This window comes from Buteo buteo, chromosome 5 (assembly GCF_964188355.1).
Source record: "Buteo buteo chromosome 5, bButBut1.hap1.1, whole genome shotgun sequence".
In the NCBI taxonomy this organism is placed as follows: Eukaryota; Metazoa; Chordata; class Aves; order Accipitriformes; family Accipitridae; genus Buteo; species Buteo buteo.
Genome location: NC_134175.1, coordinates 10,500,690 through 10,527,396, shown reverse-complemented (window position 1 = coordinate 10,527,396; position 26,707 = coordinate 10,500,690). Strand labels below are relative to the sequence as shown.

Below are 26,707 nucleotides of genomic sequence, written 5' to 3'. Positions count from 1 at the left end.
TCCTCTCAGGGCTGCCCACCCCCCCGCCTCCTCAGGGCCTCCCGCCACCCCTGTCCCCTCTGGGCCTCCTGCCGCCCCATTCCCCCAGGGCCTCCCGCTGCCCTGATGCACCTGAAGTCGTGCCACCACCCCGTCCCCTCATAGCCTCCCACCGCTCCGTCCCCTCATGGCTTCCCGCCACCGTGTCCCCTCAGGGCCTCCTGTCGCCACCTCAGGACCTCCCCAGCACCTCAGCCCTTCATGGCCTGCCGCCACTCCGTCCCCTCAGGGCCTCCCGCTGCCCTGATGCACCTGAAGGCGCTCCACCGCCCTGGCCCCTCAAGGTCTTTCACCAGCCCATCCTCTCAGGGCCTCCCACCACCCTGGCCCCTTAGGGTCTCTCTCCCCCAGCCCGCAAAACCTGCCCCACAGCAGAACAGCACTGAAGGAGCTCCACAGGCGCCGGCTAAGGAGGCACCTCGGACCCCTCAACGATCCAGCCAGCAACACACGGGCAGGAAACAACTGGCGGTTCAGGGCTGCGAGAATATTTGTGGGCATCTCCAAGGACGAGTTTTTCAGGCGCTCTGCCCGTGAGCTTTGTTGCAAGCGTTGAGGCTTCAGCAGAAGAACCGAAGGGTGAAGGCCTTTCTGGCCACCTTTCCTACCACGTTGCATGCCTGGGCAAGTGTTGCTGAGCACAAGTACCCTTTTTCTCCTCTTCCCCAATGCCCTGGGGATACTGGGGACCAAAGCAAGACCCACTGGTTGGAAAAAGATGGGCAGAAGAGAAGTAGCTCAAGATTTGGCGGTACAGCCATTCACGTGCTGCTCGCCACCACCAGAAGATGGCCAAGTCCTGCCCTGGGAAAGCACGTACTACCTGGGACAAGCTACAGAAATAAAGCCGATCGCACAGCCTAGAAATGCGATCGCTTCCTTGCTTGGTTTTGTTCTTTTTCTTTCTTCCTCCAGAGGTTCGTTTCTGCATCTGTACACAGTGTTGGCAGCTACAGCTGTTAGGTTCAGCTCCCCTCAGAAAGTATGAAGTTACGCAGGTCTAAAAGCCATTTATTGTTCTCTCCCTTTCATGCTCCTGGGCCTCTGCGTAGAATGACATGGATTTCATATTCCCACGCCGGGGTGAAAGAAAGCGCTCTTAGAGAAGAGCTGATCCCTGGGCAGGGAGAGGCCAGGAGCCACCCAGCCTTCCCCACAGCCTCAGGTGGCCCCAGCACACGGAGCTCCCGGGATCAGCTCTGCACAGAGCTCCAGCAGCACAGGAAGCCAATGTCCCAGAGAGAAGGCCGCCTCCTCCACGCCCTGCGGAATCGCTCTTGCAGCACCTGCAGCCTGAATCTGGAGGGGGGATCTCTCTCTGCGGCTCTTAGCAGGAATAGGGTTTGACTTGCCAGGCTTGAGACGGAGTCGCTGACGTCTTTTGTCGTGCTTTGAAGGGCTGGGACAGAGAGGAAGAGAGACGAGGTCAGAACCCGGATCTGCGGGGACCCCAGGAACGCCTCCTGCCAGGGCCGCCCCACCCAGCTCTTCCCATGGCCAGGAGGGAGCAGGGGCCAACAGGATCAGCCGGAAGGTGCTGGCCACGAACGCCACGTGCCCCTGAAAGCTCTCTCTGCTCTGCCCACGCTGCCCCTCATCCGTGCAAGGAGCAGAGCTCTCCCCAGCTGGGGCAGGGATCACAGCTCCCAGCCCAGGGTCTTTCCTCCTCCCTGCCAGTCCCCACTGACACCCACCCTGCTGCCCTCACTCACCCTTGTAGATGACCTGGAGCTTCACCTGCTGATGCGCCACGTGCCGCCCGGCAAGCCCTAGGAACACGCAGCCCGTCACAAATCCTGCTGGCCCCAGCAGCGCTCCTCCCCTTGGCAGGGCTGAGCCTGGGGTCCTCCCAGAGCATGACGCCCAAGGGCAGGGGTGGGAGAGGGCGGCAGGGAGCCCCGTGGGTGCCCTGGCCCTGCATCGGGGAGTCGGGGCTCCACAGCCACAGGGCCAATTCCTGCTGCCGGTGCAGCAGCCGGGGCTGGGGCCAAGCTGCGGTGGGGCAGGGAGGGACCCCGGGGGAGTTGTGGCTCACCAAGGACCATGATGGCCGCCTCTCGCATGGATGCCTGTGGGCTCTGCAGGTACAGCACGCACTGCTGCAGGTACTCGTCCACTCTGCTGCTGTACTCTGCCAGCTGGAGAGAGCACAAGGGGATGGAGGGAAGGGTTGGTGCAGACTCTGCCCCCAGGTCGGGCGCTCCCTGCACCCTGCCTTTCCTGCCAGGACACCCCTGACGCCCAGCCAGCAGCCGGCCAGTGCCGGGGTTTGGAGGGAGCAGAGGGCTGGGTGCTGCCCAGGGAGCCGCGGTGCCACCCTGCTGCCAAAGCCCAGCTGGGCTGGGGCTCCGTCGTCGGCACCCGGGGCTCGAGGAGGGAGAGGAGCCTGGAGAAGAGTCCACGGGGCCACACGCCCGAGGGAAGGGAGCGTGTGTGGGGGGCAGGCTGGTGGCGATGGGCTGCAGCAGCGGGCAGGGCACAGCTGCCAGCCCCACGCACTGGGCACTGGGGGCAGGGGGCTTTTCCAGGCTGGGACTGGGGCGTTGGGGCCATCCTTACCAGGTACTTGCCAACCACCCATGTCTGCTCCCTCTCCAGCAGCTGCTGGAGCTTCCTGTTCTTCAGGAACTTGATAGCTTGAAGCAGGGTTTCCCGAGAGGCCTGCAGAGCAGCAGAGACTGGGAGATGGCACCGCTGCCCCGCACACAGGACCTGTGTCCCCTGCACGTGGGCAAGGCTCGGGGCCTGTCCTGGCCCCTGGTGGGAAGATGCAGCAGCTGGGGAACGTGTCTGTCGACAGGTTTGGCACCCGGGCAGAGGAGTGGCTCAAGCCCCATCTCGGGCACCTGGTGCTGCCAGGGCAGCAGGACAGAGGTCCCCCAGAGCTGCTGCTCTGTAGTCAAGGACAGGGGGAGGCTGGAGCGCTGCAGTCCGCGAGGCGCCAGGGCAGGAGGCAGCTGAGCCACCTGCCACGGGGACACCGGCAGCTCGGAAATCCTCACCTCTGCCACGTGCTGGTTCTCATCATGCAAGTGGCAAAGCAGCGGGATCAGGCTCCGGCGCACGTGCTGCTTCAGCGGCTTTTTTCCCTCTTCCACTACAAACTCCATCACATCTCGGAAGAGGTGCATGGAGAGCAGTTGCACGTGGTTGGTGTCCTGGTGGAAAGGACGAGGGCAAGACCTCAGCACCGGCTGCTCCCGGCCCACCTGGGCACGGGTCTGACAAGCCACAGGGCGCAAAGTTTCCCAGCAGCACCCAGCGCCCGTGGTGAGGGGCACAAAGCCTTACGCTGTCAAAGAGTGGCCGGAGCCTATCAGCCAGCTGCAGAGTGATGGGGCTGCCAATTGGGATGCCTGTGGCCCGGAGCACCTTGCTGAGCACGGAGAGGGACATCCCAACCACCTCCCCGTCTGCATCCATCAGTAAGTCTATGAGCCTTTGCAGCAGGGGCTGCATTCTTCTGGCCTGTGTGGAACACAGTGCTGTGCTGTGAATCCATGAATGGCTGCACTGCCAAAACCGCTCCAGAGGTTCAACCCCACACCACTGCCTCGGGGCCCAGAAGCCAAAGGCCTGCCCCGAAGGACTCGGGCAGGTGAACGGGGAGCCAGGAGAGCTGGGAGCAGCTGCCACAGCTCCCGAAGCCCAGCCAAGTCCAAGCTACTGTGTTACCCAGCCCCACGCTGCCAGCACGCCTTCAGCCGGCTGCCCCTTCTCACCATCAAGGGTGTCTTGCAGAGCGCCAGGAGGCCTCTGAGCACCAGGCGACGCATCACTCTGCACTTGCTCTGCAGGTACGTTGGGACGAGCTGCAGGATGTTGTCACCCCAACGCCTTACGTTAGGGTAGACCAGGAGCTGAAAGACACAGAGCAGTGACAGGGGTGCCTGGCCAGCAGGACTGCACCACCGCACAGGGCTGGGTCCAGCCAGCAGCACAGGGCGCGGGTACCGTCCCAGTCAGCCGAGCCCAAAGGCAGCAGCGGCTGCGCAGACCCCCTGGGCTCCCTGCCCTGTGCCGCGGGGCACACGGTGCAGGTCGCTCACGTGCTCTGCTGTGCCTCCCAGCCCTCAGCAGCCTCTGATTCCTCGGACTTTGAGGAGCCGCGATGGGAGAGCGAGAGCTGGCACAAGGCAGGCACGAAACACAGCTGGGGACAAGTGTCACCCCAGCAGCAAGGGGCCGAGGGCACGCAGCGGAGTCCACCCTCTGCCCCAGCTCCACTGACTGGGCTCCCCCCGCAGCTGCGGCTACGAGAGGGCAGAGTAGTGGTGAGAGCCGGGTCAGCGAGGCAGCACTCGCCACCAGGCTCACCTCGACAAGGAACGCCATGGCGGGGACCTCCCAGAGTTGCTTCTTCCTCCTGAGCAGCTTGACAAGGTGGCCTGCGATCCTGTAACACAACCTCCTCGAGATACCACACACCTGTCTGGCAGGGGGAAGAAGGCACCGTTGACGCCGAGCAGGGTGGGCAAACCTCTCCCCGGACTGACTCACAGAGGCCTGGTCTTTCTCCACCGCCCCTCGCCAGGAGAAAGGCATGGCCAACACCAGCAGGCTCCTTTTGGGGAGGAGACTGGCAAAACACCCTTCCTGCCCTGAAGCCTTCCCTTCTGGGAAGACCCCTTTCCTGCCCACAGGGCACTCGTGTCCCCCAGGCTCTGTCGCTGGCCCTCAGTGCACCCTGCCCTGCCCCGGCGGGCTGCCGTCAGTAGGGCTGCCTGTAGACAGACCCCCCCCACTCTGTGCCGTCAGCCCAGGCCCCACGGGAGGGGACACTGGTGCTCTGGGAGGTGGCGTCTCGTATGCACCCACCTCTCCCAGGCTTTTCTAATCTGCTGGGCCATCCCTTGGTGACAAGTCCCTCTCACCCACGACCAAGGGGATTGTGCGGGGCGCCCCAGTGAATGTGCAGGGGAGAAATGGCGGGGGGAGCGGGGACGAGGGGGTTCTTACCTGGCCAGCAGACCCATTGCACAATGGTGGGTCTCAGCGCTGAGGAGGGTGTCCCAGCCACGCTTACATTCAACTTCAAACACCATATCGTCATAGTCTAGGCGGCAGAGCAGTGCTTTCACAGTCAGCATTGCAAATCTGTGTGCAGAGCAAAGCCCAGGTCACGCTGGGAGCCCAGGCCCTGGCTCCGGGGCCACGGGAGGGATGGGAGGACCGGAGTGGAGCACCTGCTGGGGTTGGTGGGAGGGCAGCCTTCCTGCTGGCATCCCCTCCAGAAGGTATCGACCTCCTCTGGCATCTGCTTTGTGGCAAAGAAAATTTGGCAGAGCAGAGCCAGGAAGATGCGGGGGAAAAGCACGTTCAACCTCCGTGGGCGCCTGGGCAGCCGGAGGATCTCCTGCAGCACCCTGGTTGCCTGCAGAAAACAAACCGCCCAGAGACAGCGCTCAGTGCCGAGATGTCCCCACGGCAGGGCCCGAGCACGGGAGGGTGAGGCTCAGGCGCTGCCCTGGGCCACGGGAGACGCAGGGGGAGCACCCGCCCTGGCTGCCCCTACACCTGCCCCTAACCCAGGTTTCCAGCCCACCGCGTGAGGCAGGGAGATGCAGCGGTGGGGGGGGATGGAGAGCCGCCCGGAGAGGCGACCCTGGGGGCGAGCAAAGGCCTGGGCCAGAAACTCACAGCCAGGGCAAAGACATCTGCGCTGTCCCCATCGGAGGTGCACGTGCTGTGCAGCGGCCAGTCCTCCAGCACGCAGACCAGCTCCCGCAGCACCTGCTCTGCAGTGCTCCTCCCGGAGACCATCACCCTCCACATGGTCGCAGCAGCTCTGCAGGCCCAGAGCTCTGTGTCAGAGGGGTCTTGGCCACAGCGCCGCGGCCTGGGCAACCGCGGGGGCTGGGGCTGGCTGCCGGCCTTGCCTCTGCCCACTGCCCCTCGCCAGCAGCACCCAGCAGGCCTGCCCCTGCGGGCAGCAGGCAGCCGAGCGACGGTGCCTTGAGGGGCAGGGAGGGAGCACGGCAGCGGGCTCTGGGGCTGTCGTGCCAGGGCTGGGAAACGGAGGGGCCGGAAGGTCCTGAAAATCCCCGTCTCTCTGACAGCCCACCTGCGACAGGCTCTACAGCCTGATGGGCTCGAAAGGCAGGTGGGCCCTGTACCTGTCGCACGATGGGGCACAGCGCAGGAGGGTCACCGCCACGTCATGGGGGTGCGCGTGGGTCAGCTCCAGAAGGCTGTTGTCCAGCCTGTGCTCAGCAGACACGTGCGTGTTGGACACGAGCCACCGGTAGATGCACCTCACGATGCTCGGCACCTGGAGGAGACATGGCTGAGAGCTGGAGTGCTGCCAGAGCGAGCCAGTTCCCCAGCTTCCCCCGAGAAGTGCTTCCCTTCCCACCACACTCTGCTGGCCTAAAAGGCTGCTGGGTGCCCAGCGGACCCGGCCTCGGGGGCACACGATCTCCTCCGGGCGCTCGAGCCCTGGCGACAGGCTACTTACATGCTGCAATCTGGAGGCGTCACTTTCCACAAGCACATCCAGCATGGCAGCACAAGCCTCCGCATCATAGGAGTCCGAGTCTGCCATGCCCTCGACGGCCGCGATGGTGGCGTCTTCACGCTCAGAGGGCTCGAGGGATTCCCAAAACTTCTACAGAAGGGAAGAGAGAGGCACGTCACATCGAGTGCCCCGACGGCGGTGCTCGGCTGAGCAGTGAGACCAGGCCCAGCCCAGGTGGGGATGGCTGCGGATACCTGTGCGCTGCTGTGGAAGAGGGCCTGGGCGTGTTCCTGCTCTTCTGGCAGGTTCCAGTCTGGATCTGGCAAAGACCGAGCACAAGCAGAGCTGAGGGGCTGCAGGAGAGGCTGGAGAACACAGCCGAGCCCTGCGCTCCCCAGGCAGGGCCAGCCCCGGGACAGGGGCTGCTGGGGACTCTGACCCCCATCTCTCTGCCCGCAGGTTGGGGCTGGGGGTGCCCAGTGGATGGAGCGTGGCCGGCGCCCGGCCATGGGGAACGGCCCCGTCCCCTCTTCCCCTCTTTCGCTGGGGATGTCCACAGGGGATGGGATGGGGCCAAGCCGGCTGCAGCCACTGGCCCCGTGGCCCAGCTCAGCCACTCACCCGCCTGCAGCAGCTGGACCTCCTCCACCTCATCAGGCTGCCACGCTGGGGCATCCTCAGTGCCTTTCTCCTCCTCCTCCCATGCCACCCAGGCCAGCCTGGGCACGCTGGGGGGTCTCTCTGCCATCCCGCCGAGGCCCGGCCTCGAGGGCTCCTGCCACAGGGATGGGAGATGCCTCGGAAAAGCGCCGCGGACGCAGGTCAGCAGGGAACGAGGTGGCTGCGCAGCCGCAGCCCCGCTCTGCCCCGTCCTGTCCCGTCGCGTCCTCCGGGCACTGTGGGGTGGCCGCGTCCCTGCCAGCGCTTATACCACGGAGGGTCACAAAGGGTCCTGTGACACGCTGCCACGTGCCCGTGCTCTGGGGCCTCCCCAGAGCAGTATCACCACAGCCAGGCCGTAACTCAAACATACGACTGCAGGGGCGTCCTCGGGCGTGCCTCTTCCCCCTCCTTCACTAACCTTGCTGTCTGCATAGGGGTTTCTCTCACATCCCGCTCCCCTCCCCGCTGCAGGTCTCCCCTCTTAAATTGGTTATCCCAGAGGCGCTACCACCATCGCTGATGGGCTCGGCCTGGGCCAGAGCCGGGGAAGCTTCTAGCAGCTTCTCACAGGAACCACCCCTGCAGCCCCTCCCCAGGACGAAAGCCCCGCCACACAAACCCAATGCAAGAAGGCAGCACCTCCTCCGCCCCGTGCTCAGAGACCGTCACCCTCCACATGGTCACGCCAGCTCTGCGGGCCCAGAGCAGGGTCCCGGCCACAGCGCCGTGGCCTGGGCAAGCCCTGGGGCCCGGGCTGGCCGCCAGCCTTGCCTCTGCCCACTGCCCCTCGCCGGCAGCACCCAGCGGACGTGCCCCTCTGGATGCCCCTTCTCCTCCTTCTCCCCCAGCCAGGCCAGCCCAGGCACGTTGGGGGATATCCCCACCATCCTGCCGAGGCCTAGCCTTGAGGGCTTCAGCCGCAGGGATGGGAGACGCCGCGGGCAAGCACCACGGAAGCAGGGTGGCAAGGAACGAGGTGGCTGCGTGGGGGCTCCTGACGGCCTCCCGCCACCCCGTCCTCTCAGGGCTGCCCACCCCCCCGCCTCCTCAGGGCCTCCCGCCACCCCTGTCCCCTCTGGGCCTCCTGCCGCCCCATTCCCCCAGGGCCTCCCGCTGCCCTGATGCACCTGAAGTCGTGCCACCACCCCGTCCCCTCATAGCCTCCCACCGCTCCGTCCCCTCATGGCTTCCCGCCACCGTGTCCCCTCAGGGCCTCCTGTCGCCACCTCAGGACCTCCCCAGCACCTCAGCCCTTCATGGCCTGCCGCCACTCCGTCCCCTCAGGGCCTCCCGCTGCCCTGATGCACCTGAAGGCGCTCCACCGCCCTGGCCCCTCAAGGTCTTTCACCAGCCCATCCTCTCAGGGCCTCCCACCACCCTGGCCCCTTAGGGTCTCTCTCCCCCAGCCCGCAAAACCTGCCCCACAGCAGAACAGCACTGAAGGAGCTCCACAGGCGCCGGCTAAGGAGGCACCTCGGACCCCTCAACGATCCAGCCAGCAACACACGGGCAGGAAACAACTGGCGGTTCAGGGCTGCGAGAATATTTGTGGGCATCTCCAAGGACGAGTTTTTCAGGCGCTCTGCCCGTGAGCTTTGTTGCAAGCGTTGAGGCTTCAGCAGAAGAACCGAAGGGTGAAGGCCTTTCTGGCCACCTTTCCTACCACGTTGCATGCCTGGGCAAGTGTTGCTGAGCACAAGTACCCTTTTTCTCCTCTTCCCCAATGCCCTGGGGATACTGGGGACCAAAGCAAGACCCACTGGTTGGAAAAAGATGGGCAGAAGAGAAGTAGCTCAAGATTTGGCGGTACAGCCATTCACGTGCTGCTCGCCACCACCAGAAGATGGCCAAGTCCTGCCCTGGGAAAGCACGTACTACCTGGGACAAGCTACAGAAATAAAGCCGATCGCACAGCCTAGAAATGCGATCGCTTCCTTGCTTGGTTTTGTTCTTTTTCTTTCTTCCTCCAGAGGTTCGTTTCTGCATCTGTACACAGTGTTGGCAGCTACAGCTGTTAGGTTCAGCTCCCCTCAGAAAGTATGAAGTTACGCAGGTCTAAAAGCCATTTATTGTTCTCTCCCTTTCATGCTCCTGGGCCTCTGCGTAGAATGACATGGATTTCATATTCCCACGCCGGGGTGAAAGAAAGCGCTCTTAGAGAAGAGCTGATCCCTGGGCAGGGAGAGGCCAGGAGCCACCCAGCCTTCCCCACAGCCTCAGGTGGCCCCAGCACACGGAGCTCCCAGGATCAGCTCTGCACAGAGCTCCAGCAGCACAGGAAGCCAATGTCCCAGAGAGAAGGCCGCCTCCTCCACGCCCTGCGGAATCGCTCTTGCAGCACCTGCAGCCTGAATCTGGAGGGGGGATCCCTCTCTGCGGCTCTTAGCAGGAATAGGGTTTGACTTGCCAGGCTTGAGACGGAGTCGCTGACGTCTTTTGTCGTGCTTTGAAGGGCTGGGACAGAGAGGAAGAGAGACGAGGTCAGAACCCGGATCTGCGGGGACCCCAGGAACGCCTCCTGCCAGGGCCGCCCCACCCAGCTCTTCCCATGGCCAGGAGGGAGCAGGGGCCAACAGGATCAGCCGGAAGGTGCTGGCCACGAACGCCACGTGCCCCTGAAAGCTCTCTCTGCTCTGCCCACGCTGCCCCTCATCCGTGCAAGGAGCAGAGCTCTCCCCAGCTGGGGCAGGGATCACAGCTCCCAGCCCAGGGTCTTTCCTCCTCCCTGCCAGTCCCCACTGACACCCACCCTGCTGCCCTCACTCACCCTTGTAGATGACCTGGAGCTTCACCTGCTGATGCGCCACGTGCTGCCCGGCAAGCCCTAGGAACACGCAGCCCGTCACAAATCCTGCTGGCCCCAGCAGCGCTCCTCCCCTTGGCAGGGCTGAGCCTGGGGTCCTCCCAGAGCATGACGCCCAAGGGCAGGGGTGGGAGAGGGCGGCAGGGAGCCCCGTGGGTGCCCTGGCCCTGCATCGGGGAGTCGGGGCTCCACAGCCACAGGGCCAATTCCTGCTGCCGGTGCAGCAGCCGGGGCTGGGGCCAAGCTGCGGTGGGGCAGGGAGGGACCCCGGGGGAGTTGTGGCTCACCAAGGACCATGATGGCCGCCTCTCGCATGGATGCCTGTGGGCTCTGCAGGTACAGCACGCACTGCTGCAGGTACTCGTCCACTCTGCTGCTGTACTCTGCCAGCTGGAGAGAGCACAAGGGGATGGAGGGAAGGGTTGGTGCAGACTCTGCCCCCAGGTCGGGCGCTCCCTGCACCCTGCCTTTCCTGCCAGGACACCCCTGACGCCCAGCCAGCAGCCGGCCAGTGCCGGGGTTTGGAGGGAGCAGAGGGCTGGGTGCTGCCCAGGGAGCCGCGGTGCCACCCTGCTGCCAAAGCCCAGCTGGGCTGGGGCTCCGTCGTCGGCACCCGGGGCTCGAGGAGGGAGAGGAGCCTGGAGAAGAGTCCACGGGGCCACACGCCCGAGGGAAGGGAGCGTGTGTGGGGGGCAGGCTGGTGGCGATGGGCTGCAGCAGCGGGCAGGGCACAGCTGCCAGCCCCACGCACTGGGCACTGGGGGCAGGGGGCTTTTCCAGGCTGGGACTGGGGCGTTGGGGCCATCCTTACCAGGTACTTGCCAACCACCCATGTCTGCTCCCTCTCCAGCAGCTGCTGGAGCTTCCTGTTCTTCAGGAACTTGATAGCTTGAAGCAGGGTTTCCCGAGAGGCCTGCAGAGCAGCAGAGACTGGGAGATGGCACCGCTGCCCCGCACACAGGACCTGTGTCCCCTGCACGTGGGCAAGGCTCGGGGCCTGTCCTGGCCCCTGGTGGGAAGATGCAGCAGCTGGGGAACGTGTCTGTCGACAGGTTTGGCACCCGGGCAGAGGAGTGGCTCAAGCCCCATCTCGGGCACCTGGTGCTGCCAGGGCAGCAGGACAGAGGTCCCCCAGAGCTGCTGCTCTGTAGTCAAGGACAGGGGGAGGCTGGAGCGCTGCAGTCCGCGAGGCGCCAGGGCAGGAGGCAGCTGAGCCACCTGCCACGGGGACACCGGCAGCTCGGAAATCCTCACCTCTGCCACGTGCTGGTTCTCATCATGCAAGTGGCAAAGCAGCGGGATCAGGCTCCGGTGCACGTGCTGCTTCAGCGGCTTTTTTCCCCCTTCCACTACAAACTCCATCACATCTCGGAAGAGGTGCATGGAGAGCAGTTGCACGTGGTTGGTGTCCTGGTGGAAAGGACGAGGGCAAGACCTCAGCACCGGCTGCTCCCGGCCCACCTGGGCACGGGTCTGACAAGCCACAGGGCGCAAAGTTTCCCAGCAGCACCCAGCGCCCGTGGTGAGGGGCACAAAGCCTTACGCTGTCAAAGAGTGGCCGGAGCCTATCAGCCAGCTGCAGAGTGATGGGGCTGCCAATTGGGATGCCTGTGGCCCGGAGCACCTTGCTGAGCACGGAGAGGGACATCCCAACCACCTCCCCGTCTGCATCCATCAGTAAGTCTATGAGCCTTTGCAGCAGGGGCTGCATTCTTCTGGCCTGTGTGGAACACAGTGCTGTGCTGTGAATCCATGAATGGCTGCACTGCCAAAACCGCTCCAGAGGTTCAACCCCACACCACTGCCTCGGGGCCCAGAAGCCAAAGGCCTGCCCCGAAGGACTCGGGCAGGTGAACGGGGAGCCAGGAGAGCTGGGAGCAGCTGCCACAGCTCCCGAAGCCCAGCCAAGTCCAAGCTACTGTGTTACCCAGCCCCACGCTGCCAGCACGCCTTCAGCCGGCTGCCCCTTCTCACCATCAAGGGTGTCTTGCAGAGCGCCAGGAGGCCTCTGAGCACCAGGCGACGCATCACTCTGCACTTGCTCTGCAGGTACGTTGGGACGAGCTGCAGGATGTTGTCACCCCAACGCCTTACGTTAGGGTAGACCAGGAGCTGAAAGACACAGAGCAGTGACAGGGGTGCCTGGCCAGCAGGACTGCACCACCGCACAGGGCTGGGTCCAGCCAGCAGCACAGGGCGCGGGTACCGTCCCAGTCAGCCGAGCCCAAAGGCAGCAGCGGCTGCGCAGACCCCCTGGGCTCCCTGCCCTGTGCCGCGGGGCACACGGTGCAGGTCGCTCACGTGCTCTGCTGTGCCTCCCAGCCCTCAGCAGCCTCTGATTCCTCGGACTTTGAGGAGCCGCGATGGGAGAGCGAGAGCTGGCACAAGGCAGGCACGAAACACAGCTGGGGACAAGTGTCACCCCAGCAGCAAGGGGCCGAGGGCACGCAGCGGAGTCCACCCTCTGCCCCAGCTCCACTGACTGGGCTCCCCCCGCAGCTGCGGCTACGAGAGGGCAGAGTAGTGGTGAGAGCCGGGTCAGCGAGGCAGCACTCGCCACCAGGCTCACCTCGACAAGGAACGCCATGGCGGGGACCTCCCAGAGTTGCTTCTTCCTCCTGAGCAGCTTGACAAGGTGGCCTGCGATCCTGTAACACAACCTCCTCGAGATACCACACACCTGTCTGGCAGGGGGAAGAAGGCACCGTTGACGCCGAGCAGGGTGGGCAAACCTCTCCCCGGACTGACTCACAGAGGCCTGGTCTTTCTCCACCGCCCCTCGCCAGGAGAAAGGCATGGCCAACACCAGCAGGCTCCTTTTGGGGAGGAGACTGGCAAAACACCCTTCCTGCCCTGAAGCCTTCCCTTCTGGGAAGACCCCTTTCCTGCCCACAGGGCACTCGTGTCCCCCAGGCTCTGTCGCTGGCCCTCAGTGCACCCTGCCCTGCCCCGGCGGGCTGCCGTCAGTAGGGCTGCCTGTAGACAGACCCCCCCCACTCTGTGCCGTCAGCCCAGGCCCCACGGGAGGGGACACTGGTGCTCTGGGAGGTGGCGTCTCGTATGCACCCACCTCTCCCAGGCTTTTCTAATCTGCTGGGCCATCCCTTGGTGACAAGTCCCTCTCACCCACGACCAAGGGGATTGTGCGGGGCGCCCCAGTGAATGTGCGGGGGAGAAATGGCGGGGGGAGCGGGGACGAGGGGGTTCTTACCTGGCCAGCAGACCCATTGCACAATGGTGGGTCTCAGCGCTGAGGAGGGTGTCCCAGCCACGCTTACATTCAACTTCAAACACCATATCGTCATAGTCTAGGCGGCAGAGCAGTGCTTTCACAGTCAGCATTGCAAATCTGTGTGCAGAGCAAAGCCCAGGTCACGCTGGGAGCCCAGGCCCTGGCTCCGGGGCCACGGGAGGGATGGGAGGACCGGAGTGGAGCACCTGCTGGGGTTGGTGGGAGGGCAGCCTTCCTGCTGGCATCCCCTCCAGAAGGTATCGACCTCCTCTGGCATCTGCTTTGTGGCAAAGAAAATTTGGCAGAGCAGAGCCAGGAAGATGCGGGGGAAAAGCACGTTCAACCTCCGTGGGCGCCTGGGCAGCCGGAGGATCTCCTGCAGCACCCTGGTTGCCTGCAGAAAACAAACCGCCCAGAGACAGCGCTCAGTGCCGAGATGTCCCCACGGCAGGGCCCGAGCACGGGAGGGTGAGGCTCAGGCGCTGCCCTGGGCCACGGGAGACGCAGGGGGAGCACCCGCCCTGGCTGCCCCTACACCTGCCCCTAACCCAGGTTTCCAGCCCACCGCGTGAGGCAGGGAGATGCAGCGGTGGGGGGGGATGGAGAGCCGCCCGGAGAGGCGACCCTGGGGGCGAGCAAAGGCCTGGGCCAGAAACTCACAGCCAGGGCAAAGACATCTGCGCTGTCCCCATCGGAGGTGCACGTGCTGTGCAGCGGCCAGTCCTCCAGCACGCAGACCAGCTCCCGCAGCACCTGCTCTGCAGTGCTCCTCCCGGAGACCATCACCCTCCACATGGTCGCAGCAGCTCTGCAGGCCCAGAGCTCTGTGTCAGAGGGGTCTTGGCCACAGCGCCGCGGCCTGGGCAACCGCGGGGGCTGGGGCTGGCTGCCGGCCTTGCCTCTGCCCACTGCCCCTCGCCAGCAGCACCCAGCAGGCCTGCCCCTGCGGGCAGCAGGCAGCCGAGCGACGGTGCCTTGAGGGGCAGGGAGGGAGCACGGCAGCGGGCTCTGGGGCTGTCGTGCCAGGGCTGGGAAACGGAGGGGCCGGAAGGTCCTGAAAATCTCCGTCTCTCTGACAGCCCACCTGCGACAGGCTCTACAGCCTGATGGGCTCGAAAGGCAGGTGGGCCCTGTACCTGTCGCACGATGGGGCACAGCGCAGGAGGGTCACCGCCACGTCATGGGGGTGCGCGTGGGTCAGCTCCAGAAGGCTGTTGTCCAGCCTGTGCTCAGCAGACACGTGCGTGTTGGACACGAGCCACCGGTAGATGCACCTCACGATGCTCGGCACCTGGAGGAGACATGGCTGAGAGCTGGAGTGCTGCCAGAGCGAGCCAGTTCCCCAGCTTCCCCCGAGAAGTGCTTCCCTTCCCACCACACTCTGCTGGCCTAAAAGGCTGTTGGGTGCCCAGCGGACCCGGCCTCGGGGGCACACGATCTCCTCCGGGCGCTCGAGCCCTGGCGACAGGCTACTTACATGCTGCAATCTGGAGGCGTCACTTTCCACAAGCACATCCAGCATGGCAGCACAAGCCTCCGCATCATAGGAGTCCGAGTCTGCCATGCCCTCGACGGCCGCGATGGTGGCGTCTTCACGCTCAGAGGGCTCGAGGGATTCCCAAAACTTCTACAGAAGGGAAGAGAGAGGCACGTCACATCGAGTGCCCCGACGGCGGTGCTCGGCTGAGCAGTGAGACCAGGCCCAGCCCAGGTGGGGATGGCTGCGGATACCTGTGCGCTGCTGTGGAAGAGGGCCTGGGCGTGTTCCTGCTCTTCTGGCAGGTTCCAGTCTGGATCTGGCAAAGACCGAGCACAAGCAGAGCTGAGGGGCTGCAGGAGAGGCTGGAGAACACAGCCGAGCCCTGCGCTCCCCAGGCAGGGCCAGCCCCGGGACAGGGGCTGCTGGGGACTCTGACCCCCATCTCTCTGCCCGCAGGTTGGGGCTGGGGGTGCCCAGTGGATGGAGCGTGGCCGGCGCCCGGCCATGGGGAACGGCCCCGTCCCCTCTTCCCCTCTTTCGCTGGGGATGTCCACAGGGGATGGGATGGGGCCAAGCCGGCTGCAGCCACTGGCCCCGTGGCCCAGCTCAGCCACTCACCCGCCTGCAGCAGCTGGACCTCCTCCACCTCATCAGGCTGCCACGCTGGGGCATCCTCAGTGCCTTTCTCCTCCTCCTCCCATGCCACCCAGGCCAGCCTGGGCACGCTGGGGGGTCTCTCTGCCATCCCGCCGAGGCCCGGCCTCGAGGGCTCCTGCCACAGGGATGGGAGATGCCTCGGAAAAGCGCCGCGGACGCAGGTCAGCAGGGAACGAGGTGGCTGCGCAGCCGCAGCCCCGCTCTGCCCCGTCCTGTCCCGTCGCGTCCTCCGGGCACTGTGGGGTGGCCGCGTCCCTGCCAGCGCTTATACCACGGAGGGTCACAAAGGGTCCTGTGACACGCTGCCACGTGCCCGTGCTCTGGGGCCTCCCCAGAGCAGTATCACCACAGCCAGGCCGTAACTCAAACATACGACTGCAGGGGCGTCCTCGGGCGTGCCTCTTCCCCCTCCTTCACTAACCTTGCTGTCTGCATAGGGGTTTCTCTCACATCCCGCTCCCCTCCCCGCTGCAGGTCTCCCCTCTTAAATTGGTTATCCCAGAGGCGCTACCACCATCGCTGGTGGGCTCGGCCTGGGCCAGAGCCGGGGAAGCTTCTAGCAGCTTCTCACAGGAACCACCCCTGCAGCCCCTCCCCAGGACGAAAGCCCCGCCACACAAACCCAATGCAAGAAGGCAGCACCTCCTCCGCCCCGTGCTCAGAGACCGTCACCCTCCACATGGTCACGCCAGCTCTGCGGGCCCAGAGCAGGGTCCCGGCCACAGCGCCGTGGCCTGGGCAAGCCCTGGGGCCCGGGCTGGCCGCCAGCCTTGCCTCTGCCCACTGCCCCTCGCCGGCAGCACCCAGCGGACGTGCCCCTCTGGATGCCCCTTCTCCTCCTTCTCCCCCAGCCAGGCCAGCCCAGGCACGTTGGGGGATATCCCCACCATCCTGCCGAGGCCTAGCCTTGAGGGCTTCAGCCGCAGGGATGGGAGACGCCGCGGGCAAGCACCACGGAAGCAGGGTGGCAAGGAACGAGGTGGCTGCGTGGGGGCTCCTGACGGCCTCCCGCCACCCCGTCCTCTCAGGGCTGCCCACCCCCCCGCCTCCTCAGGGCCTCCCGCCACCCCTGTCCCCTCTGGGCCTCCTGCCGCCCCATTCCCCCAGGGCCTCCCGCTGCCCTGATGCACCTGAAGTCGTGCCACCACCCCGTCCCCTCATAGCCTCCCACCGCTCCGTCCCCTCATGGCTTCCCGCCACCGTGTCCCCTCAGGGCCTCCTGTCGCCACCTCAGGACCTCCCCAGCACCTCAGCCCTTCATGGCCTGCCGCCACTCCGTCCCCTCAGGGCCTCCCGCTGCCCTGATGCACCTGAAGGCGCTCCACCGCCCTGGCCCCTCAAGGTCTTTCACCAGCCCATCCTCTCAGGGCCTCCCACCACCCTGGCCCCTTAGGGTCTCTCTCCCCCAGCCCGCAAAACCTGCCCCACAGCAGAACAGCACTGAAGGAGCTCCACAGGCGCCGGCTAAGGAGGCACCTCGGACCCCTCAACGATCCAGCCAGCAACACACGGGCAGGAAACAACTGGCGGTTCAGGGCTGCGAGAATATTTGTGGGCATCTCCAAGGACGAGTTTTTCAGGCGCTCTGCCCGTGAGCTTTGTTGCAAGCGTTGAGGCTTCAGCAGAAGAACCGAAGGGTGAAGGCCTTTCTGGCCACCTTTCCTACCACGTTGCATGCCTGGGCAAGTGTTGCTGAGCACAAGTACCCTTTTTCTCCTCTTCCCCAATGCCCTGGGGATACTGGGGACCAAAGCAAGACCCACTGGTTGGAAAAAGATGGGCAGAAGAGAAGTAGCTCAAGATTTGGCGGTACAGCCATTCACGTGCTGCTCGCCACCACCAGAAGATGGCCAAGTCCTGCCCTGGGAAAGCACGTACTACCTGGGACAAGCTACAGAAATAAAGCCGATCGCACAGCCTAGAAATGCGATCGCTTCCTTGCTTGGTTTTGTTCTTTTTCTTTCTTCCTCCAGAGGTTCGTTTCTGCATCTGTACACAGTGTTGGCAGCTACAGCTGTTAGGTTCAGCTCCCCTCAGAAAGTATGAAGTTACGCAGGTCTAAAAGCCATTTATTGTTCTCTCCCTTTCATGCTCCTGGGCCTCTGCGTAGAATGACATGGATTTCATATTCCCACGCCGGGGTGAAAGAAAGCGCTCTTAGAGAAGAGCTGATCCCTGGGCAGGGAGAGGCCAGGAGCCACCCAGCCTTCCCCACAGCCTCAGGTGGCCCCAGCACACGGAGCTCCCAGGATCAGCTCTGCACAGAGCTCCAGCAGCACAGGAAGCCAATGTCCCAGAGAGAAGGCCGCCTCCTCCACGCCCTGCGGAATCGCTCTTGCAGCACCTGCAGCCTGAATCTGGAGGGGGGATTTCTCTCTGCGGCTCTTAGCAGGAATAGGGTTTGACTTGCCAGGCTTGAGACGGAGTCGCTGACGTCTTTTGTCGTGCTTTGAAGGGCTGGGACAGAGAGGAAGAGAGACGAGGTCAGAACCCGGATCTGCGGGGACCCCAGGAACGCCTCCTGCCAGGGCCGCCCCACCCAGCTCTTCCCATGGCCAGGAGGGAGCAGGGGCCAACAGGATCAGCCGGAAGGTGCTGGCCACGAACGCCACGTGCCCCTGAAAGCTCTCTCTGCTCTGCCCACGCTGCCCCTCATCCGTGCAAGGAGCAGAGCTCTCCCCAGCTGGGGCAGGGATCACAGCTCCCAGCCCAGGGTCTTTCCTCCTCCCTGCCAGCCCCCACTGACACCCACCCTGCTGCCCTCACTCACCCTTGTAGATGACCTGGAGCTTCACCTGCTGATGCGCCACGTGCTGCCCGGCAAGCCCTAGGAACACGCAGCCCGTCACAAATCCTGCTGGCCCCAGCAGCGCTCCTCCCCTTGGCAGGGCTGAGCCTGGGGTCCTCCCAGAGCATGACGCCCAAGGGCAGGGGTGGGAGAGGGCGGCAGGGAGCCCCGTGGGTGCCCTGGCCCTGCATCGGGGAGTCGGGGCTCCACAGCCACAGGGCCAATTCCTGCTGCCGGTGCAGCAGCCGGGGCTGGGGCCAAGCTGCGGTGGGGCAGGGAGGGACCCCGGGGGAGTTGTGGCTCACCAAGGACCATGATGGCCGCCTCTCGCATGGATGCCTGTGGGCTCTGCAGGTACAGCACGCACTGCTGCAGGTACTCGTCCACTCTGCTGCTGTACTCTGCCAGCTGGAGAGAGCACAAGGGGATGGAGGGAAGGGTTGGTGCAGACTCTGCCCCCAGGTCGGGCGCTCCCTGCACCCTGCCTTTCCTGCCAGGACACCCCTGACGCCCAGCCAGCAGCCGGCCAGTGCCGGGGTTTGGAGGGAGCAGAGGGCTGGGTGCTGCCCAGGGAGCCGCGGTGCCACCCTGCTGCCAAAGCCCAGCTGGGCTGGGGCTCCGTCGTCGGCACCCGGGGCTCGAGGAGGGAGAGGAGCCTGGAGAAGAGTCCACGGGGCCACACGCCCGAGGGAAGGGAGCGTGTGTGGGGGGCAGGCTGGTGGCGATGGGCTGCAGCAGCGGGCAGGGCACAGCTGCCAGCCCCACGCACTGGGCACTGGGGGCAGGGGGCTTTTCCAGGCTGGGACTGGGGCGTTGGGGCCATCCTTACCAGGTACTTGCCAACCACCCATGTCTGCTCCCTCTCCAGCAGCTGCTGGAGCTTCCTGTTCTTCAGGAACTTGATAGCTTGAAGCAGGGTTTCCCGAGAGGCCTGCAGAGCAGCAGAGACTGGGAGATGGCACCGCTGCCCCGCACACAGGACCTGTGTCCCCTGCACGTGGGCAAGGCTCGGGGCCTGTCCTGGCCCCTGGTGGGAAGATGCAGCAGCTGGGGAACGTGTCTGTCGACAGGTTTGGCACCCGGGCAGAGGAGTGGCTCAAGCCCCATCTCGGGCACCTGGTGCTGCCAGGGCAGCAGGACAGAGGTCCCCCAGAGCTGCTGCTCTGTAGTCAAGGACAGGGGGAGGCTGGAGCGCTGCAGTCCGCGAGGCGCCAGGGCAGGAGGCAGCTGAGCCACCTGCCACGGGGACACCGGCAGCTCGGAAATCCTCACCTCTGCCACGTGCTGGTTCTCATCATGCAAGTGGCAAAGCAGCGGGATCAGGCTCCGGTGCACGTGCTGCTTCAGCGGCTTTTTTCCCCCTTCCACTACAAACTCCATCACATCTCGGAAGAGGTGCATGGAGAGCAGTTGCACGTGGTTGGTGTCCTGGTGGAAAGGACGAGGGCAAGACCTCAGCACCGGCTGCTCCCGGCCCACCTGGGCACGGGTCTGACAAGCCACAGGGCGCAAAGTTTCCCAGCAGCACCCAGCGCCCGTGGTGAGGGGCACAAAGCCTTACGCTGTCAAAGAGTGGCCGGAGCCTATCAGCCAGCTGCAGAGTGATGGGGCTGCCAATTGGGATGCCTGTGGCCCGGAGCACCTTGCTGAGCACGGAGAGGGACATCCCAACCACCTCCCCGTCTGCATCCATCAGTAAGTCTATGAGCCTTTGCAGCAGGGGCTGCATTCTTCTGGCCTGTGTGGAACACAGTGCTGTGCTGTGAATCCATGAATGGCTGCACTGCCAAAACCGCTCCAGAGGTTCAACCCCACACCACTGCCTCGGGGCCCAGAAGCCAAAGGCCTGCCCCGAAGGACTCGGGCAGGTGAACGGGGAGCCAGGAGAGCTGGGAGCAGCTGCCACAGCTCCCGAAGCCCAGCCAAGTCCAAGCTACTGTGTTACCCAGCCCCACGCTGCCAGCACGCCTTCAGCCGGCTGCCCCTTCTCACCATCAAGGGTGTCTTGCAGAGCGCCAGGAGGCCTCTGAGCACCAGGCGACGCATCACTCTGCACTTGCTCTGCAGGTACGTTGGGACGAGCTGCAGGATGTTGTCACCCCAACGCCTTACGTTAGGGTAGACCAGGAGCTGAAAGACACAGAGCAGTGACAGGGGTGCCTGGCCAGCAGGACTGCACCACCGCACAGGGCTGGGTCCAGCCAGCAGCACAGGGCGCGGGTACCGTCCCAGTCAGCCGAGCCCAAAGGCAGCAGCGGCTGCGCAGACCCCCTGGGCTCCCTGCCCTGTGCCGCGGGGCACACGGTGCAGGTCGCTCACGTGCTCTGCTGTGCCTCCCAGCCCTCAGCAGCCTCTGATTCCTCGGACTTTGAGGAGCCGCGATGGGAGAGCGAGAGCTGGCACAAGGCAGGCACGAAACACAGCTGGGGACAAGTGTCACCCCAGCAGCAAGGGGCCGAGGGCACGCAGCGGAGTCCACCCTCTGCCCCAGCTCCACTGACTGGGCTCCCCCCGCAGCTGCGGCTACGAGAGGGCAGAGTAGTGGTGAGAGCCGGGTCAGCGAGGCAGCACTCGCCACCAGGCTCACCTCGACAAGGAACGCCATGGCGGGGACCTCCCAGAGTTGCTTCTTCCTCCTGAGCAGCTTGACAAGGTGGCCTGCGATCCTGTAACACAACCTCCTCGAGATACCACACACCTGTCTGGCAGGGGGAAGAAGGCACCGTTGACGCCGAGCAGGGTGGGCAAACCTCTCCCCGGACTGACTCACAGAGGCCTGGTCTTTCTCCACCGCCCCTCGCCAGGAGAAAGGCATGGCCAACACCAGCAGGCTCCTTTTGGGGAGGAGACTGGCAAAACACCCTTCCTGCCCTGAAGCCTTCCCTTCTGGGAAGACCCCTTTCCTGCCCACAGGGCACTCGTGTCCCCCAGGCTCTGTCGCTGGCCCTCAGTGCACCCTGCCCTGCCCCGGCGGGCTGCCGTCAGTAGGGCTGCCTGTAGACAGACCCCCCCCACTCTGTGCCGTCAGCCCAGGCCCCACGGGAGGGGACACTGGTGCTCTGGGAGGTGGCGTCTCGTATGCACCCACCTCTCCCAGGCTTTTCTAATCTGCTGGGCCATCCCTTGGTGACAAGTCCCTCTCACCCACGACCAAGGGGATTGTGCGGGGCGCCCCAGTGAATGTGCAGGGGAGAAATGGCGGGGGGAGCGGGGACGAGGGGGTTCTTACCTGGCCAGCAGACCCATTGCACAATGGTGGGTCTCAGCGCTGAGGAGGGTGTCCCAGCCACGCTTACATTCAACTTCAAACACCATATCGTCATAGTCTAGGCGGCAGAGCAGTGCTTTCACAGTCAGCATTGCAAATCTGTGTGCAGAGCAAAGCCCAGGTCACGCTGGGAGCCCAGGCCCTGGCTCCGGGGCCACGGGAGGGATGGGAGGACCGGAGTGGAGCACCTGCTGGGGTTGGTGGGAGGGCAGCCTTCCTGCTGGCATCCCCTCCAGAAGGTATCGACCTCCTCTGGCATCTGCTTTGTGGCAAAGAAAATTTGGCAGAGCAGAGCCAGGAAGATGCGGGGGAAAAGCACGTTCAACCTCCGTGGGCGCCTGGGCAGCCGGAGGATCTCCTGCAGCACCCTGGTTGCCTGCAGAAAACAAACCGCCCAGAGACAGCGCTCAGTGCCGAGATGTCCCCACGGCAGGGCCCGAGCACGGGAGGGTGAGGCTCAGGCGCTGCCCTGGGCCACGGGAGACGCAGGGGGAGCACCCGCCCTGGCTGCCCCTACACCTGCCCCTAACCCAGGTTTCCAGCCCACCGCGTGAGGCAGGGAGATGCAGCGGTGGGGGGGGATGGAGAGCCGCCCGGAGAGGCGACCCTGGGGGCGAGCAAAGGCCTGGGCCAGAAACTCACAGCCAGGGCAAAGACATCTGCGCTGTCCCCATCGGAGGTGCACGTGCTGTGCAGCGGCCAGTCCTCCAGCACGCAGACCAGCTCCCGCAGCACCTGCTCTGCAGTGCTCCTCCCGGAGACCATCACCCTCCACATGGTCGCAGCAGCTCTGCAGGCCCAGAGCTCTGTGTCAGAGGGGTCTTGGCCACAGCGCCGCGGCCTGGGCAACCGCGGGGGCTGGGGCTGGCTGCCGGCCTTGCCTCTGCCCACTGCCCCTCGCCAGCAGCACCCAGCAGGCCTGCCCCTGCGGGCAGCAGGCAGCCGAGCGACGGTGCCTTGAGGGGCAGGGAGGGAGCACGGCAGCGGGCTCTGGGGCTGTCGTGCCAGGGCTGGGAAACGGAGGGGCCGGAAGGTCCTGAAAATCTCCGTCTCTCTGACAGCCCACCTGCGACAGGCTCTACAGCCTGATGGGCTCGAAAGGCAGGTGGGCCCTGTACCTGTCGCACGATGGGGCACAGCGCAGGAGGGTCACCGCCACGTCATGGGGGTGCGCGTGGGTCAGCTCCAGAAGGCTGTTGTCCAGCCTGTGCTCAGCAGACACGTGCGTGTTGGACACGAGCCACCGGTAGATGCACCTCACGATGCTCGGCACCTGGAGGAGACATGGCTGAGAGCTGGAGTGCTGCCAGAGCGAGCCAGTTCCCCAGCTTCCCCCGAGAAGTGCTTCCCTTCCCACCACACTCTGCTGGCCTAAAAGGCTGTTGGGTGCCCAGCGGACCCGGCCTCGGGGGCACACGATCTCCTCCGGGCGCTCGAGCCCTGGCGACAGGCTACTTACATGCTGCAATCTGGAGGCGTCACTTTCCACAAGCACATCCAGCATGGCAGCACAAGCCTCCGCATCATAGGAGTCCGAGTCTGCCATGCCCTCGACGGCCGCGATGGTGGCGTCTTCACGCTCAGAGGGCTCGAGGGATTCCCAAAACTTCTACAGAAGGGAAGAGAGAGGCACGTCACATCGAGTGCCCCGACGGCGGTGCTCGGCTGAGCAGTGAGACCAGGCCCAGCCCAGGTGGGGATGGCTGCGGATACCTGTGCGCTGCTGTGGAAGAGGGCCTGGGCGTGTTCCTGCTCTTCTGGCAGGTTCCAGTCTGGATCTGGCAAAGACCGAGCACAAGCAGAGCTGAGGGGCTGCAGGAGAGGCTGGAGAACACAGCCGAGCCCTGCGCTCCCCAGGCAGGGCCAGCCCCGGGACAGGGGCTGCTGGGGACTCTGACCCCCATCTCTCTGCCCGCAGGTTGGGGCTGGGGGTGCCCAGTGGATGGAGCGTGGCCGGCGCCCGGCCATGGGGAACGGCCCCGTCCCCTCTTCCCCTCTTTCGCTGGGGATGTCCACAGGGGATGGGATGGGGCCAAGCCGGCTGCAGCCACTGGCCCCGTGGCCCAGCTCAGCCACTCACCCGCCTGCAGCAGCTGGACCTCCTCCACCTCATCAGGCTGCCACGCTGGGGCATCCTCAGTGCCTTTCTCCTCCTCCTCCCATGCCACCCAGGCCAGCCTGGGCACGCTGGGGGGTCTCTCTGCCATCCCGCCGAGGCCCGGCCTCGAGGGCTCCTGCCACAGGGATGGGAGATGCCTCGGAAAAGCGCCGCGGACGCAGGTCAGCAGGGAACGAGGTGGCTGCGCAGCCGCAGCCCCGCTCTGCCCCGTCCTGTCCCGTCGCGTCCTCCGGGCACTGTGGGGTGGCCGCGTCCCTGCCAGCGCTTATACCACGGAGGGTCACAAAGGGTCCTGTGACACGCTGCCACGTGCCCGTGCTCTGGGGCCTCCCCAGAGCAGTATCACCACAGCCAGGCCGTAACTCAAACATACGACTGCAGGGGCGTCCTCGGGCGTGCCTCTTCCCCCTCCTTCACTAACCTTGCTGTCTGCATAGGGGTTTCTCTCACATCCCGCTCCCCTCCCCGCTGCAGGTCTCCCCTCTTAAATTGGTTATCCCAGAGGCGCTACCACCATCGCTGGTGGGCTCGGCCTGGGCCAGAGCCGGGGAAGCTTCTAGCAGCTTCTCACAGGAACCACCCCTGCAGCCCCTCCCCAGGACGAAAGCCCCGCCACACAAACCCAATGCAAGAAGGCAGCACCTCCTCCGCCCCGTGCTCAGAGACCGTCACCCTCCACATGGTCACGCCAGCTCTGCGGGCCCAGAGCAGGGTCCCGGCCACAGCGCCGTGGCCTGGGCAAGCCCTGGGGCCCGGGCTGGCCGCCAGCCTTGCCTCTGCCCACTGCCCCTCGCCGGCAGCACCCAGCGGACGTGCCCCTCTGGATGCCCCTTCTCCTCCTTCTCCCCCAGCCAGGCCAGCCCAGGCACGTTGGGGGATATCCCCACCATCCTGCCGAGGCCTAGCCTTGAGGGCTTCAGCCGCAGGGATGGGAGACGCCGCGGGCAAGCACCACGGAAGCAGGGTGGCAAGGAACGAGGTGGCTGCGTGGGGGCTCCTGACGGCCTCCCGCCACCCCGTCCTCTCAGGGCTGCCCACCCCCCCGCCTCCTCAGGGCCTCCCGCCACCCCTGTCCCCTCTGGGCCTCCTGCCGCCCCATTCCCCCAGGGCCTCCCGCTGCCCTGATGCACCTGAAGTCGTGCCACCACCCCGTCCCCTCATAGCCTCCCACCGCTCCGTCCCCTCATGGCTTCCCGCCACCGTGTCCCCTCAGGGCCTCCTGTCGCCACCTCAGGACCTCCCCAGCACCTCAGCCCTTCATGGCCTGCCGCCACTCCGTCCCCTCAGGGCCTCCCGCTGCCCTGATGCACCTGAAGGCGCTCCACCGCCCTGGCCCCTCAAGGTCTTTCACCAGCCCATCCTCTCAGGGCCTCCCACCACCCTGGCCCCTTAGGGTCTCTCTCCCCCAGCCCGCAAAACCTGCCCCACAGCAGAACAGCACTGAAGGAGCTCCACAGGCGCCGGCTAAGGAGGCACCTCGGACCCCTCAACGATCCAGCCAGCAACACACGGGCAGGAAACAACTGGCGGTTCAGGGCTGCGAGAATATTTGTGGGCATCTCCAAGGACGAGTTTTTCAGGCGCTCTGCCCGTGAGCTTTGTTGCAAGCGTTGAGGCTTCAGCAGAAGAACCGAAGGGTGAAGGCCTTTCTGGCCACCTTTCCTACCACGTTGCATGCCTGGGCAAGTGTTGCTGAGCACAAGTACCCTTTTTCTCCTCTTCCCCAATGCCCTGGGGATACTGGGGACCAAAGCAAGACCCACTGGTTGGAAAAAGATGGGCAGAAGAGAAGTAGCTCAAGATTTGGCGGTACAGCCATTCACGTGCTGCTCGCCACCACCAGAAGATGGCCAAGTCCTGCCCTGGGAAAGCACGTACTACCTGGGACAAGCTACAGAAATAAAGCCGATCGCACAGCCTAGAAATGCGATCGCTTCCTTGCTTGGTTTTGTTCTTTTTCTTTCTTCCTCCAGAGGTTCGTTTCTGCATCTGTACACAGTGTTGGCAGCTACAGCTGTTAGGTTCAGCTCCCCTCAGAAAGTATGAAGTTACGCAGGTCTAAAAGCCATTTATTGTTCTCTCCCTTTCATGCTCCTGGGCCTCTGCGTAGAATGACATGGATTTCATATTCCCACGCCGGGGTGAAAGAAAGCGCTCTTAGAGAAGAGCTGATCCCTGGGCAGGGAGAGGCCAGGAGCCACCCAGCCTTCCTCACAGCCTCAGGTGGCCCCAGCACACGGAGCTCCCAGGATCAGCTCTGCACAGAGCTCCAGCAGCACAGGAAGCCAATGTCCCAGAGAGAAGGCCGCCTCCTCCACGCCCTGCGGAATCGCTCTTGCAGCACCTGCAGCCTGAATCTGGAGGGGGGATCTCTCTCTGCGGCTCTTAGCAGGAATAGGGTTTGACTTGCCAGGCTTGAGACGGAGTCGCTGACGTCTTTTGTCGTGCTTTGAAGGGCTGGGACAGAGAGGAAGAGAGACGAGGTCAGAACCCGGATCTGCGGGGACCCCAGGAACGCCTCCTGCCAGGGCCGCCCCACCCAGCTCTTCCCAGCTGGCACCTCATGGGACTCACCCAGCCCACCTGGCAGCAGAGCTCAAGGCTATGACCACGTGCAGGATCTAAACCCAATGGAGGACACGTGCTCCGATGAAAACCCTGGTGACCACCTACAAGTCCCTAGAAGTTAGGGACACATCCACTTGGGATTGAGCAAATGACTGCAAAGCACCATTTTCCAAAAGCAGCAGCAGTGGCAGGCCACGTGTCTGCGCTGGAGCTGCAGAGCCATCGCGTACTTTCTCGCTCTCCCTTCTCCCATGCTCTGGCCAGCAGCGACACCGCGCATCACCCACGGCACCTGGGCAGCGGGTCAGCGTCCCACGGGTAGGGAGGGCAGCTCCCACCTCCAGAGCTTCCCATTTCCAGCTGCAGGCACACGCACACCCTGGGCACTCCTGCGCCCTCTGTGATGTGGTGCCGTGCATTCCCAATCCTGCTATCCCTCCCTCCCTTTCTCTTTGCAAAAGCTGCAATTTCAGAGATCAACTTGGCAGGTTCAGAAACATACCCTCAGCTTACTTCCTCGCTAGCTCTTCAGGATGTAACCAAACCCACCATTTTAAGGACATGCATGGTATTTTGTGATGTTTCACTTATTTTTTTGCTGCCACTAGCAACATCAACACACAAAAACAAGGA

At 64.5% G+C, this 26,707-nt stretch overlaps 2 protein-coding genes across 2 annotated transcripts; both read right to left on the bottom strand.

The window, feature by feature from the left end:
* Positions 1–1,232: 1,232 nt before the first annotated feature.
* LOC142031541 (maestro heat-like repeat-containing protein family member 7) lies at positions 1,233–7,244 on the bottom strand. Its single transcript, XM_075029184.1, has 15 exons — positions 7,118–7,244; positions 6,751–6,815; positions 6,497–6,646; positions 6,156–6,310; positions 5,680–5,827; positions 5,226–5,413; positions 4,999–5,136; positions 4,357–4,471; positions 3,715–3,899; positions 3,331–3,478; positions 3,042–3,197; positions 2,599–2,700; positions 2,075–2,177; positions 1,752–1,808; positions 1,233–1,438 (listed from the first exon to the last, which is right to left on the bottom strand). The coding sequence occupies exons 1-15, from the start codon at positions 7,242–7,244 to the stop codon at positions 1,233–1,235; spliced, it is 2,043 nt and encodes a 680-aa protein (XP_074885285.1).
* Positions 7,245–9,918: 2,674 nt separating this feature from the next.
* LOC142031540 (maestro heat-like repeat-containing protein family member 7) lies at positions 9,919–15,419 on the bottom strand. Its single transcript, XM_075029183.1, has 14 exons — positions 15,293–15,419; positions 14,926–14,990; positions 14,672–14,821; positions 14,331–14,485; positions 13,855–14,002; positions 13,401–13,588; positions 13,174–13,311; positions 12,532–12,646; positions 11,890–12,074; positions 11,506–11,653; positions 11,217–11,372; positions 10,774–10,875; positions 10,250–10,352; positions 9,919–9,983 (listed from the first exon to the last, which is right to left on the bottom strand). Exons 1-14 carry the CDS (start codon positions 15,417–15,419, stop codon positions 9,919–9,921), a joined length of 1,845 nt encoding a protein of 614 aa, XP_074885284.1.
* Positions 15,420–26,707: the final 11,288 nt, after the last annotated feature.

Coding starts and splice junctions, on each gene's coding strand:
- LOC142031540 (XM_075029183.1), bottom strand. CDS start 15,419: ATGGCAGAGAGACCCCCCAGCGTGCCCAGGCTGGCCTGGGTGGCATGG. Junction 14,003..14,330: donor TGTGCCCCATCGTGCGACAG/GTACAGGGCCCA, acceptor CTGGGCCTGCAG/AGCTGCTGCGACCATGTGGA. Junction 12,647..13,173: donor GCAATGGGTCTGCTGGCCAG/GTAAGAACCCCC, acceptor TCCCCCTGCCAG/ACAGGTGTGTGGTATCTCGA.
- LOC142031541 (XM_075029184.1), bottom strand. CDS start 7,244: ATGGCAGAGAGACCCCCCAGCGTGCCCAGGCTGGCCTGGGTGGCATGG. Junction 2,701..3,041: donor AGAACCAGCACGTGGCAGAG/GTGAGGATTTCC, acceptor GCTGCTCTGCAG/GCCTCTCGGGAAACCCTGCT. Junction 1,809..2,074: donor GGCGGCCATCATGGTCCTTG/GTGAGCCACAAC, acceptor GCGTGTTCCTAG/GGCTTGCCGGGCGGCACGTG.